The 14,502-nt window shown below is 37.3% G+C and overlaps 2 protein-coding genes across 3 annotated transcripts; one reads left to right on the top strand and one right to left on the bottom strand.

Annotated features, from left to right (window-relative positions):
* Window positions 1-376: 376 nt before the first annotated feature.
* PrBP (Prenyl-binding protein) lies at window positions 377-6,839 on the top strand. The gene is made up of 5 exons (XM_019042995.2): window positions 377-750; window positions 2,263-2,325; window positions 2,746-2,881; window positions 3,283-3,404; window positions 5,024-6,839. The coding sequence occupies exons 1-5, from the start codon at window positions 710-712 to the stop codon at window positions 5,103-5,105; spliced, it is 444 nt and encodes a 147-aa protein (XP_018898540.1). The 5' UTR covers window positions 377-709; the 3' UTR covers window positions 5,106-6,839.
* Window positions 6,840-7,197: 358 nt separating this feature from the next.
* LOC109031474 (uncharacterized) lies at window positions 7,198-14,328 on the bottom strand. 2 transcript variants are annotated; one of them, XM_019042993.2, is made up of 5 exons: window positions 14,311-14,328; window positions 13,833-13,994; window positions 11,525-11,663; window positions 10,182-10,326; window positions 7,198-9,503 (listed from the first exon to the last, which is right to left on the bottom strand). In XM_019042993.2, the coding sequence occupies exons 2-5, from the start codon at window positions 13,877-13,879 to the stop codon at window positions 8,881-8,883; spliced, it is 954 nt and encodes a 317-aa protein (XP_018898538.2). In that variant the 5' UTR covers window positions 13,880-13,994; window positions 14,311-14,328; the 3' UTR covers window positions 7,198-8,880. The 2 variants fall into 2 exon arrangements, with proteins under 2 accessions (XP_018898538.2, XP_018898539.2); XM_019042994.2 differs by lacking the exon at window positions 14,311-14,328 and adding an exon at window positions 14,126-14,270.
* Window positions 14,329-14,502: the final 174 nt, after the last annotated feature.

Consider the following 14,502-nt stretch of genomic DNA (forward strand, 5'->3'; position numbering starts at 1 on the left):
CGAGTATTAGGGGAAAAGTCTACGAGAAACTAATTGATCCTGTGATTCAATGCCTTTTAATACATACATTTCTACCAATTTCACTTAATGGATTCTAACCTCTAACTCTAAATTTACGCTCATGCTCATGTTTCGAGAGCGATTATCAGATTATCTCACCACAACTCGCACAATCTCACAGACCCAGACCATCGACAGTGGTAGAAAGTGAGAAACACCTATAAAGAAATCTCATGCTTACTTTTTGGTTTGGCAACATCGTAAAATTCGAGACAGCCTTACATCTCAAAACATCGACCGATCGATTTGGGCACATTGCCAAAGTTTCGATCTCTCGCTCGACCATGTTGGATTTTTGGAGGTAATGCCGTTGTAGGTAATGTCCTGCCCCCGTCGAACAGCGAACACTTTTTCGCGTACTTTTCCATTTCCATAATTCCATCCCATCATTTGCATTTCCAACTTGTGTAGATGTGATACATTTCAGATACTGTAACTTAATATTTGCGCTAAAGCAATTTTTGTCATTCAATTTTTGTGAAATCCACAGAAACTATTGTTCCAGTCCATATCTCACGCTTTTCTGATTTCGTGATTATCTTGAGGTGTGTGCCAAGAAAAAGGACTCTGTTTACCAAGATTGAGGTTGTGCAGCAGTTTTCACCCCACTAACATCAACAGAGGACAGTGCACCGTATTATGATAGCATATGGCTCCCAAAGCTGAGGAAATACTGAGTGGCTTCCAAGTGTATCCTTTTTTTTACACCCAATTTGCTGCAAGAAACCCAGCAGTTTGCGGCTTGATATTAGACAAGTAGTTTTTTTCTTTTTTCCTAACCCGATTCTAGTCAGGTGTAAGTAGGTTGCAATTTTTCCTTCCAATGATAACGGTCATGAATTCTTTGAAATTATGATCCGATGTGGGACCACCTTTTTGACACCAGAATATCAAACCGTCGTCAGCTTGTCCAAATTTTTTCCAAAAATATCAATACGTCAAACTTGTGGAAGCGACTCCCGGATTGCAGTAGCTGAAGATCTTTTAAAACATGGGTCATCAAAAACTCCAATACGCACCTCTTCTGAAGATGCCATGGCCCAGCTCCCCCACACTATAAATCAAGCTGTCAGTGCATGTGATAAAAGGTTTCGACTTGCCATTCCAGAAATGTCTCAGTTTTGCTGCCGTCTGGGAAGAACGCCTCCAATTATCTGGAGTTTTCACAGATGAGTTCTTCTGATTTTTGTATGTTAGAGCTTTTGTTTGATAAGTTGGCAGTTGCTACCGCCTGAGTAAAAGCAACTACGCTGCTGTACTCCTGCATCAACCATGGTTGGCAAAAGTGCTGTGCTTCAATTCTCAAAACGATGCACTGCATGTGACAGTCTAATGTAACTAAGTAACTGCTAACTCAATCTGAGGCATGTTCTACTTTGTCAAAGTTTCCATTTTTTGTGCACCTAAGTGAGGAGACATTCAAGGCACCAGTGTCGCAGAAGCCACTCTCACATGTACATGAAGACATGTCTTCAATGAGAGCTGCAAGCAGTGTCTTTGATGGCATTTGCTTCTATTGCTCCCCAATGAACGAAGAGAAAAAGGCTCCATTCTATGCACCATTTGCAATTGAGCAATAAAGAATAATTTCATGTGGTTGCTTGTGTTAAAATAGCAAGGAAACCAGCATGCACCAAAAAAATTTTGGGGCTCCTTCAAATTATGCTTGATTTTGTGTCAGATAAGTCGGTAGTCGTTTAGCTAGTGAGCAACCATGCTGCTGCTGTCCAGTAGCAATTGAGGATTGACTGAGTGCAATGACGACGCTGTACTGCTGTTGTGTGTTGGTGCCAAAGAAAAATACCTTCCTCCAAGGAGATATTGCTCAATTTGTGCAGGACCAAAATAAATAATTGTCAACTTATCTCACACGACTTCAATGGTTTTTAGTGAGTTCAACTCTTGTAATATATCGATTTTCGATTCTTGTCGTGCCGGCATAAATTTCAATAATCAGGCTGCTGAGCAAAGGAGTCCAAATTTTTACCTGTCTCCTCAAATGCTGCGAGGGTTAAAGTTTACGCATTACTTTTAGAGTTTTCAGCATTTTTAAGAATAACTAGGCACTTTTTGCTCGGTCGAGTGTCACGTTGCGAAAAGCAGATGTTCCTGTCAGGCTCAAAATAACTCAACGTAGGTGCATAAAGTACTTGGACATTGTCTCTATTCCATTGGTATTCAAAGCCTTAATTGTTCTTTCAGTAATTGGATGAATCTCCGAGATGCCGACACTGGTAAAATTTTATGGCAAGGCAACGAAGATTTGTAAGTGCTCAAATTTTACTCATATTGTATTTGATCGCAATGATTCTGTATGCATGAATTCTTGCATAAAAATAAAACTCTCTTGGAATAATTTGCTATTCAAATTAACCCAAGCACTGTCTCAGTGCTCAGTGCCACGACCACTACGCACAGGAGACCGACTAAAGGAGGATTTTGAGGCTGATAAATGGAGACATGTGGATCATTTTTTTTGTTTTTGAAAAAAAGAGGAACCCACATGCATGTTGCCATGCTTCTCTTAAATTACTCTGATAAGAGTCTGAACGGGGATACTGAAAATTTTGGATTTTTAATTTGGCTTGGCAGTAGTATACCTAAAAAGTTAAGTTTAAACTTAGTGTTTCAAAGAAACTAGTTATTCGCATATTTCAACGTTTAAACCCTTGAAAATGATTTCAGATCAGTTCCAGACAAAGAACACGAGGCCAGGGTGCCAAAGAAAATCTTGAAGTGCAGAGCGGTCTCCAGAGAGATTAACTTCTCATCAATTGAGCCAATGGAGAAACTGAGACTCCAGCAGAAGCTCTTATTTAAAGTATGTAATTGCTCCTTCTTTCACTCATTAGTTACCACCTTTGGACAAAGAGATCTGAGCTCTTGGAGGCAAATTTTCCAACAGAACAATTTTTATTGTGGTGGATACAAATATTGAAGTTTGAGGATTTGACAAAAACAATAGCTACTATGCTAAAGAATAAGTTATAACCAGTTAATTTCATTTTTGCACCAATTGAAGGTGAGATATCGCTTTGTAACCTGACTGGTTTAAGCTTTTCTAACAGCAGATGTAAGAACTACATTACATTGCTTACATCGCCAGTGTAGGGTTTTCAAATTATATTACCTCTGCTTGTAGGAATTTGTACCTAAAATGTAGCTCTTTCCCTGACTTTAGGACTTTTTGAGTAGCTATACTTCGAATTCTTCATTTTACAGGGCCGCTGTTTGGAGGAGTGGTATTTTGAGTTTGGATTTGTCATCCCGAACTCAACCAATACCTGGCAATCACTAATTGAAGCTGCACCTGAATCTCAAATGATGCCTGCCAACGTCCTGAAGTAAGAATCTATCATTCTTACTCTTTAAAAAGAACATATTAAAGCTCTAAGAATTGACAACCATAGAGAAAATATAGAAAAAGGTGGCAAGTGGAGGAATGAACATTGCTACCTCACAGTAAGCAAGCGCAGATCTATTGGAAATCCTGACAGAGTTGGGTCATGTTGACGCTTGTGGCAGATTTTCCTCTTTGCTAAAGTCTCACTCTTTTTAGCTGATAGGTCGATTCACCTTCATGCGTACGTTTCGACTGAATCTGAAGTTGGCAGCCATGCCACCACCTTCTGTATTTTCTCGATGATTGACATAACAGAACATAGGGTTAAGTGAAATGACTTCAAACGGACCAATTATGAGAAATTGCTCTCAACAACTGAAGCCATCTCTCTTAGCATGACAACTGTCTCTATTGCTCACATTGACTCCCATAAGCAAAAATTGTTGTCCACTCCTATCCTATACCGTTGAAAATTCCAAGTTTTCTTTCGGTTCGTACGTTTTAGAAATATGCTGCCGTAACTTTTAAGTGTCACCATCAATTATATCTATCATACTGAAAGAATAATTGCAAATTTTAGAGTCAGATTTCACCTGTACAATATGATGGATTTTTTTTGTTTTGAATTAACGCCAAAGATAAACCTCATAATTCCTTTGATTTCTATGGACGAATCTATTATGTAGCTATGTATTCTTAAGGCTCTCAGAAAAAACTCTCACAGAAGTCATTGTCAGTTCTTATGACAGGGACGCATATGATCTAAAAACTCATTGATTCCATTAATTATGTCAGGAAAGGAATCTAAGACTTAGAATCAGCCACTCACCAGAGAGGGAGATTTTCAGTTCATCTAGCCATTTTTTTATAGGATATTTTTCATGGATTTAAATGGGGAAAAGTGCTGATCACTATCTCACAAGAATAGATCCGCAAGTGGTAGCAATACCTCGGGTTGCAGAGAAAACTTCAGGAGTGCAGGGTGTCTGTGTCTACCGGTACTCTGCCGTCAAAATTTCCTGTGTTTTCGGTGCCTTTTCCTTGCTTTTTCTTTACTTTCCCGAAATTTTTTTTTGTGACAATCTTCATAAATCCGTGCTTTATCCTTACTCTTACTTTACTATTTCCTTACCTTACACGCATTTTTAACTGTAACAGATTGGGAAAGTGGAATGATGGAATGACAAAGGAATAAACCAAAAAAATGCAAAGAATTGAACCGGGGTTTTGATAAATGAATTTTGTCAGGAAATTACATATTCCCAGGACTTGTTTTAGAGTTCATCACAAAAATCTCGAATTTCCGTACCTTCCCACGAAAAATCCACACCTTTTCCATACTTCCTTACCAAACTTCCGTAATCCGTGCTTTTTCAGTGTATCTGTACTTTTTCCGTACAGTAGACACCCTGAAGTGATGACTATTTTTTCGCCCATTCTCTTGAAAAAATTCGGCAAATTAGAATTTTTGCTACAAATCCAGGCGTTTTCCCTAAGATTGGACATTTTTTCCGAAGGCAAAAATATTGTATCGCAAGAAGCGGACAACATTTGGAATTTTGTGCATTCCTTTTGTTCAGGTTTCTTCGTATTCTTATTTCTTCTTTTGTATGTTTTCAGTGGAAATGTTGTCATTGAGACGCACTTTTATGATGATGACCTCCTCATATCTTCCTCCAGGGTTCGCCTTTTCTATGTGTGAGCACTCCGCTGAATCTCAAAGCACCAGGCAGCACACTCAATAAATTGCTGCAGTCACACAGTACGAATTTTATGTAAGCTCTCTGCTTAAGAAGCACACAGCATCTGGTCTGGGAGAGTGAGATCCAGAGTTCCTAGTCATTCCTTTTTTATTGTATTTATTCCTTTATTTATAAAAATCAACAGGCATCATCCCAAATTTAAAATGAACAAGGTAAAAATGAATAAGAGAAAATTGAAGAAACAGTCCTTTGCAACGCTAGGGACCAGACAAGAGAATCTAAAAAATTAAATAAAATTAATGACTAACAATGAGAGTAGACTTAAAATCCAGGAGGATACTCAAGACAACCTTCACTATAATGCAATCTCAATTAATTAATCACAACATCATTTAATTTTTATCACAAAAATGTGGGATTTTTTGCGATCTTTACTTTTTTCTCATTAACTCATAAAAACTGATAAATAATTGAATATAACGTAAGTACCATTCAAGCAGCTCCTACCTGAATCAACTCAGTTACATCTCATGCTGTCTAATTTTTGCTTTCATGTTTTATTTTATCACAAAAAAACCAAGCAATATTCACTTTATAATTTTATGAATGCATTCTTTATAATTCAAGAGAAGAGAAAGTCTCAAGGCGTTTTTTTGCTCAGTTTTCCTGTAACTCAGTGAAAAATGGGAGGACATTAGGTAAGGCGAAATGGATTTGGATTGATTCTAATCAGGTCCGCTTGTTGATTACGAGTGATTCAAACAAAATTTGTTTTGCACACCACTTAAAAATAGTTTTTAATTTTCTCAGACAACACGCAAATTAGAACTCACGATTCCATTCTAGTTTAAGAATTTATAATCCTCGGTCATCACAACAGTCAGCCTTCACTTTGACCAACCTTTTTTTCCTAGTCGCAGCTATTTTTAAATCTTAGAAATCAACCAATTATTTTGCTACGTTTTGTTTCTTTCTCTGCCCTCTTAGCTTCTATTTGTATCTTGTTAATTGTTGATTTCGTTTGGTAGAAATTCCTCTTATTTTGACATTATGATTCATAGTCATTTAAGTATGGTTCTAACAAATACTAGATTGAAAACTGATAAATCAGTTTTCCACTCAATCTTTAGGAAACGAAAAGCTTCATTTTGATGTAAAGCACCCAAAAAAATATCACACGTCAAACCTCTTGATGAGTATTTACTGTTGTGTATGCAATGCGCATCACAGTGAAAGAAAAAGTCACCCAGGATCCGTGGAGCATATTCAGAAAGGGAGAGTATTTTTGTACGTTTTAAATTTTTGATAACATTCCGCTTTCCTATCTATTGTGGGTCAATGCTGAACACTAAATTATTAAAATTGTCAGGAATAGACCTGAAACATTATAGTTAATTTCAGATTCTATTTTTTTATTCAATTTTTACTCTAAAAAAAAAATATATACGTATATATATTTTGCGGCCAAAGATCTCGCAATTTTAACGATTTATTGTAAAATGAAATATCGTACTGAATGAATGTGCTGAAACTTTCTTGACACACATCGTAAATTATTGATAATCGCAAAGGAAGATGAGCATTAACACGGTGCATTTATTTTATTGTTTTTGTGACAGTCTGTGTTTAGATATTTCACGCAGTTGTTTTGTATTTTTCAATTTACTGCACTGTCTTGTTCACTGAATTATATTGTTCTTGTTGTAGAAATAAAAAACTGTGTTCAATTTGAATCTCTTCCCTGTTGTCATTTTTGCACATATCACACAGAAACAGAAAAGTTGTCGGCAATGGGATTCAGAAACTTCTTTACTGCCAGACTGGCACTTTTGACCTATGTGTGACAGAGCAAAGCTCAAGGCTAAAGACTAAGAGTTGAGACTTCAGCTACCACTGCACCTTCTATGCCCCCGATAGAAATTTTATTCTTTCTCTCTCAATTGAGCCAGTTTAGCAGAGTCATTCCTCCAAGTCAATGTAACATCATCCACAGAATTTCAGATACTCAACACGTCTGCTCCTGGAGTTTACATGGTAAATAAACAGAGCCAAGGATTCAGATTCAAAAGAAAAAAAAAAACCAAACTCAACTAAACAATAATTCTGACCTTTAATCAAAATTCATACAGTGTCTAGGAATACAGTCTGCCTTATTTCTGAGATGCCTCTCGCACACTTACACTTAAAGATAAATAGATAGAAGCAGAAGTTGGAATGAACTGACACCTCAGCTGACTAAGAAAGCAATCGAACTTGAAAAACTAAAGTTAACAATGATTCAAGCACTGATTAACAGGCCTTCTTTTGCATGACTACAGTTGCCATCTGCTTAAAAGATAAAGACGCCCTCTCTGTTGCAACCCGTTTGATGATACTTTGTACAGTTTACTGTTTTCTAATCACAAATTCATCTTGGGAACGACAAAAATTATCCCTCAGGATTACTATTTATTTAGTGATTTAGTGACAAAGGGGAAAAAGAACATTGATCTCACAGCATTACTTGAGACTCTATTACTACCAATTTAGGGTAATCTTTTCAAAATAGAGAGCTCCTCCTTTCGCAGAAAGACTTATATGTAATTGAAGGTTCTCGTGTGAAATATCTGCTTTTAATTTGAAAGTAACGGAACTTAGAATGAACTAAAGTTCAAATATTCAGTACGTATTCTTCAAAATGTGTATTCACCAATTATAGTTGTTCAGATATTAAATTCCTACAATAGTAACAAGACCTCGCCAAGGATCATTTTGATGAGACAGACATGAAACTTTATTATGAGTTTGATCATCCACAGGTTAAAGAAAAGAAAAAGAGCCGACTATATTGGAACAGGAAGATACGCATGCATAGAACCATTGTGAACAGCATCCCGGATAAAATGCTCACAATGAAGGGTGCTAAAGTGGCTTTCATCATCGACATTGCAACACCTTTGGCAATACCTTATACAGAAAAGATAGATAAATACATGCCACTAGCCGATGAGGTGAAACATGCCTGTGGAAGTTTAGGGGCTTGGAGGACAAAGCACATAAGTGCAGTTTTTGAAAAAATTGAGATACCAATTAATGATTTCACGGAAAACTAGTCTTAATGCATATTCTGTGAAAAATTCGCTGCTTTATTGAGAAAAACGTAATTCTGAAACTTCAACCATGTATTTCTCAGAATAGCAAAAACTGCACTTATTGTCCTTGTCCTCCTAACTCCACAATTGTGTCTATTGTTATTGTAGCCACAAGAAAAGTCCCTAAAAAGCTGTTTGATAGCCTGCAAAAGCTTAGTCTTAGGAAGGAGATGTATCAACATCTGCATAAGGCAGCAAAGTTAGGAATCTGCAGATTCGTCCGCTGAGTCATTGGCGATGGCTAGGGTCTCTTTAAACCAACGATTTTTTATTTTTGGCTTTTTAAATTTTAACGTTTTCTTTTGAATGTACATAGGTGAAATTTTTAACTTTTAACTTCTTAGAATTTTCAAATTCTGAAATTTTAGCATTTCACCTTTTCCAAGAGGTTAAATTCTTCACAATGTTAGCTTTAAATTTGAAAGTTGTGGGGTGATTGTGGAATCACTCAAGTTGGACTCTCCTTTGCATGGAGGCGTTGAAAGAAGTCTGGAGAGCCGGCCTCGGGCTGTGGACCGTAGCAACTAAAAAATAATAATAAAATCTCCCTCCCATTCCTGTAAAATTTTATCCTTCAGTTACCATGCAGCATTACATGCGCAACTTCTGAAAATAAATTCAACATCCAGGAAACTTTGTTAACCTACTTACTGGCCTTTGGGTCCTTTTTATCCCCTGATTCTAGGGATTGATTTTCTTTCGGTTCCCTTATTTGTTTATCCTCTTTATCTTTTCCTCCGTGGCCGACATATTTAAAGTCTTTATCTCTAGCCTCAAGCAGTCTCCTCTGTTCCTCTTTCTTCTCCTTCTCTTCCATTCTTTCATAAAATGATTTTGGCGGAGGTTTCAATTGATACTGCTCTGGCTGACTCAATTCCTTGTGCAAAAATTCCTTCGCCTCCGGAGTGTCGAAAAAGCCTTTATTGACTTCCGCTGTTTTTTCCGCTATTCTTCTATCGATGGCTTTATACTTTTCTATATCAAAAAACTCGTCATAATCATGCTGTTCCTTCAAATTGTAAATAAGATCGTAGCGGTACTTAGTAGAAATGACATCCTCATCAGTGACATTAAAGTTGTGTGGAGGTATGAATGCCCCGGCTACTAGCCTATGCTCCATGCACAGAAAATTGTATGTTGAACATGCATGGTCTGTTTTTTCTATTACAATGTTGATGCCACTTTTTTTTATGACATCTCGGAAAATTTGTTTTTCAATCATCCGTCTCCAGTCTAAATTATCACCAATGCCAAGCACGAGAAGATCTGCAATAGAAGGTATTAATTATTAAAAAGAAAGTTGATGAAACTAATTGAAAATTGTTAGGATATATTTTCCCCATCAGGATAATTTGTGGATCAATGTGTTAAAGCCACCAGGCACCATGACAGAAATGTGCCTGAAAATTAAAGGTATTAGTCAAACATGACTCCTAAAAAAACTAGTGCAGCCATGACTTTTAAGAGATTCTTACTCAAAGCAAAATTATATGCTCTATTCAATCAAATTTCTAAAGTTTCTAAAGGATTTTAGATGGCTACGAAAACTCCTTGGTTTACATTTATTGACCAACTGGCTTAAACAATGTTGGGACTTAGAAAAAAACTGTCGTGAGCAAGCTACTACTTCACAAGCAATTTTCCATGAAAAAGGTGCAAGAGTTGTCTTAATAATGACAATCTTTTTGCTGTAACTTCAAAAGTATGGCTTAAAACTAAAATATGTAAAATTTGTTCTTTTGATTATACTTTAAACTTTTTAACATTCTTGGGTTTGTTGAAGTTGGTTCACTATAACGTCAGTGAAATAGTTTTTTTTTGGACCCACCTATGCACCAACCAGGTTTAAAATTTGCGGAATAAAAATTTGGGTGCGGGTCATTTATGCACCCATGGCAGAGCCTGGTTTAGGAACTTTCATTTGAACAACATGTCGGCGCTTACCTAATTTGGGTTCCAGACGAGTAAATAAGGATAGAGATTCCGGAGTAATATCATAAGGACCTTCTACATCCCAGCTAAGAACTGACCTTGAGAACAGAGCTATTGGCCCAGCGCAATAAACACCATTACTAAGGCGAAAGCCGACCTGGAAAAAAATCATTGAGCTATGAAATTCACAGACAGCAGCAAATATCTGATACCTGATTTTACTTACTTCCTGTTTCTGTAAATTTAAATTAAATAATAATAAGTATAGTAATTGAGTAGTGAAAAATTGATTTTTTGGTTGCTTATAAAATAGGCAATTATGATCATAATAACAGTGAGAGTTAAAAACAAGTTTAAATACATGTCCTTCTTTTTGTTGTTTTCATAATTGCAATTATGTGGTTTATAACTATAATTTTTGCTAGTAAATTCAACTTTTTTATGAATAATATATCTAAATATTTGATCTATTTTAGTATAGAAGGTAGATATATTTGAGGAGAGGGCTAGCTGCATATTTCAAACTGCTGCAAAATTCAGAAAGAAAAAGGATCTAGGTAGGTACATAAAAAATTAGAGTCTGGATAAAAATTTACTTTCTCTGAAAATGATTTTTCGAAAAGTGCGATAGCAGAATTCTTAAATCAAAATTTCTGTAAGAATGGTTTTCGATTCTTAGAAGCACTGTCTAAGACACTTGGACAGATTTGACTCCATCGAACATTGAATAATATTCTCTGATGTTTTAGTATTTAAACCAAAAAAAATTAATTGACTTCAACATTGACATCAGTTTAGTTTGACCATATTGGCATTATTTGTGCCAAAATAACTGTAAAGCAATCAGGGCTTGATTTAAGGAGGGAGCAACAGGGGACACGGCTCATAGCGGTAGATTTCAAAAGTGATTTTCTCTTTCCTTTTTCCTTTCCAAGGTTTCGAAAGTCATCACTTTCAGAATCTGAAAGCAGCAAACTGTAATCAGTTCAACAGTCCAGGGTGGGAAAATTGTAGAAATTCCCCTCTGAGACAATCCATTGAGTAGTGATATCAATACCCTAATTTTAAACCTTAGGAATTCTTTTACCTCTGGACTGTCACTTTTGAACGATTTTGCATTTACAGGCAAGAAGACAATGCAGAATTATTGAAATTGAAAGATGAAAAGCAATCCTCCAAGAGAGTTTCTAGAGTTGTTTGATATTGGGAGAAAAAGGTTGTTATGCACCTTGTTGGTTGTTAAGGTTGTTAAGGTTGCACCACAGAAGATAAGTCTGCTCGTTATTTGTGCAGATCAATTTCCTACTTAACCAAAACATTATAAAAGTACTTTCCCCAACGGGCTTAAAACTTACTTGACTGTACGAGCCAATTATTAGACCAATATCAGGGTGTCGCTGAGCATCAAGAATATCAACAGAAGTTTTTCCATCTCCATCGTATGCACCTGCGGCAAGTTTTGGACTTGATCTGATGCATCGGTTCAGTTGCAATCTAGAAAATGAAGATGAAGACACATGACGTTATATCCATGGTGCTTGATTCTGCAAAAACAGAGATACTCGATAATTTGAGAAAAATTGATTTTGAGTAAATTTTCCCTTTTAAAATTACACTGTAGGGAGCAAAACTAGTTGCAACCAATCAAGAAGGCAACTGCTGACACAACATAATACGTAACGATTGAGAATAAGTAATTATATTTTAAAACATTAGGAGTATGGATTTTTCTTTTAAGTAGGGGTGGTGGTGGTGGGGGGGGGGGGGGTGTTAGTTAAGGGCTTTTTTTTTATCCGTGGAACGCATGGATCGCGATGATAGTGGTTCGGGCTGGTTCAACCAACCTCAACCTGAACCAACCTCAACCTACCTCGGAAGAGTGGTCCAAGCGTTCCACTGGAACACATGGAACGCACTGGATTGCGCCAGTGGAACGCGATAAAAAAGTGATGCGTTCCATTGTGGTCCACTGTGGTTCGGATAAAAACAAAGCCCTTTAGAGAACTGAGTCTCTGATGTATTCAACACCTAAAAGACTTTGTTTTTAACTTATGGGCTATTAATTTCATTACTTTGATCTAAGTCTTAATCCATTGTTAGCTGTTCCTTCAACTTCCTTGCGTTATTTATATTTTATTTCAACTATACTTATTACAGACTTATTACTATACGGATTTTGGGTATGGCGAACCCACGCACCCGAGCTGGCTGAATTACGCCTCTTTTTGTAGGGCAGTCACTCTTGAGATCCTGACAGGTATGGCAACGTCTGTCAGTAGTGGTGCGTCAGGGACGGGTTGTCGCCGAGTGGAGGCGCTTGCTCGGTGGGGATCCGTCCAGGGCGCACCACAAGCCAGTAGTAGTAGCCTTGATGCTAAATTTCCTGGCAGCCAGGGGTTTTTCCGGTGGTATGTTCACCAACGCCTTTGCATACCCGCGAGAGGAACGATCGGGCCTGCCTCGTCTGGTCGGGATATCTCGCCGGGAGAACCACCAGCCCTTGTGACTGGTGGGGGTGTAGAGGTTTGTAGTCGGGGTCCGAACCCACTCGCGCGCTACTGACCATCGAGCATGCCTCAATCTCGTGTGTGCAGGGTTCGGGTGGCTCTCTCGAACCCTCTGTCAGCTGATTGCAACTGTCGAGGGGTGGGGTTGGTCGCCCGTCCCTGGCACATGCGAGCAGTAGTTGCCGGAACTCGGTTTTCTCCCCGCTTTCAAAGCAAAAAAAAAAAAAAAAAAAAAAAAAAAAAAAACTTAAGATTCGATCTTATTATCTTATTCTACTGTTTTAGTTGTTACATGACTGTATTTTTGCCAAGCACAACTACCAAATGTGCACCCTTTTTTGTTAGATTACTCATTATTTGTGATACTGTTTTTTTCTTTTGCAGCCCACCACATAAGCAGTAATGCTTACTACGTACCGATTATTAATATTTTGTGTCTGTACATAGATTACTTAAACAGCAGAGCGTGATTGGTCAGCCGTGTCTTGCCCTGCTATGTCATGACTTAATCAGGTGGAATGAACGACATACTGTCAGAAACTCAAGAGGTGCCTTCAGCTTGATGTGATTTTCATCTGACAAAGCAGCGATAAGACATAGCCGACCAATCACGCTCCGCCGTTTAACCAATCTCCGCCTGACAAACACAAAATTTCAATCATCTACCTGCTGGTGGGTCTTGCTGGCTTACATATTGTATTTTCATAATGTTTTTATACTAAATAAATAAAAGAAAAACACAGAGGTCATAGAAACTGTTGAATATAGTGTGGAAAAACAAACTTGCAGAAAAATATAGAGGGCCAACTAAAAATATTGTTTCCCTATAGCGAAAAAAAACAGAGGTTGGAGGTCATTTCCGAGGGTATCAACTGTGTATGATTGTTGGAATGCGATGATTCAAAATGATCCCACCTACATTATTTGGAAAAGAGTGTAGCTAGGCATTTCCGGTAGAATTTTCAGTAAAAATGCTTGAGAGAGAAATAAATTTATGAAAAATTATACTTCAAAGAGGTGAAATGTAACAAGAACACAAGTAGTGTGACAATTTGAGTACATCTTCACAAGGTTTTCCTGACTCATAGTTTCCTGGACCCTTCCCTCTGTGACAATACTCGGTTGGTGTAGCCTAACTGAAGATCACAAACCTCACCTGATGTCCTTCCGATGAGACTGACGAAGAAGTTTCCGGAACAACATTATTGTATTAATGGTATACAAATGGGGATGGTGTATTCTTGTGACCAAAACTTAATATTGCCTAGAGTGAACTGTTGCGTATTATTTTTGGGAGAAGATTGACAAGAAATTGAGACTGAAACAAAGATTATTTTCGTTAAGTGAAGGTGAGAATAATGTTCGTTGCGTTGGCACAGTGCAGTAAAAATGCATTGACGTTAGACTGTTAGAGGTGAAAATTGTGACTAGACAAAAAAAAACTGAAACCTTATGAAGTTATGCACCCTTAGGTATCAAATTGAAGACAGATATTCAAACAAAAGTTGTTCATTCTTCCTCTTCGGCATGGCATGGCATGCTCTAAAAAAAACTATTAAAAAAACAACAATATTTACATTGAGAACATAACCTCAATTTCGTACAAGTTTGCAGAGAATTCAAAAAGAACTTACGGCACAGCGATTTGAGCCTAATTTTAAAGTTGTAGCAATTATTTTTTCTGCAAACTTAATGACTTATGTATTGCCACTTTTGAATATTTTTTTTTATGTGTAGGCTCTGGTCAATATAACCAATGTCTTCTGAAGATATCTGAGGAACATACAGTTTTTCCGGAAGTAATTCGAACGATAGAGTACGTAGTT

Source organism: Bemisia tabaci, chromosome 4 (genome assembly GCF_918797505.1).
Source record: "Bemisia tabaci chromosome 4, PGI_BMITA_v3".
NCBI lineage: Eukaryota > Metazoa > Arthropoda > Insecta > Hemiptera > Aleyrodidae > Bemisia > Bemisia tabaci.

What these genes read in the sequence shown, in the direction of transcription:
- PrBP (XM_019042995.2), top strand. Translation starts at nt 710, where the DNA reads ATGGCTCCCAAAGCTGAGGAAATACTGAGTGGCTTCCAAGT. An exon ending in ATACTGAGTGGCTTCCAAGT is followed by an intron (nt 751 to 2,262) that starts GTATCCTTTTTT and finishes TTGTTCTTTCAG; the next exon opens with TAATTGGATGAATCTCCGAG. An exon ending in ATGCCTGCCAACGTCCTGAA is followed by an intron (nt 3,405 to 5,023) that starts GTAAGAATCTAT and finishes GTATGTTTTCAG; the next exon opens with TGGAAATGTTGTCATTGAGA.
- LOC109031474 (XM_019042993.2), bottom strand. Translation starts at nt 13,879, where the DNA reads ATGTTGTTCCGGAAACTTCTTCGTCAGTCTCATCGGAAGGACATCAG. An exon ending in TAATTGGCTCGTACAGTCAA is followed by an intron (nt 10,327 to 11,524) that starts GTAAGTTTTAAG and finishes ATTTTTTTCCAG; the next exon opens with GTCGGCTTTCGCCTTAGTAA. An exon ending in TCGTCTGGAACCCAAATTAG is followed by an intron (nt 9,504 to 10,181) that starts GTAAGCGCCGAC and finishes CTTCTATTGCAG; the next exon opens with ATCTTCTCGTGCTTGGCATT.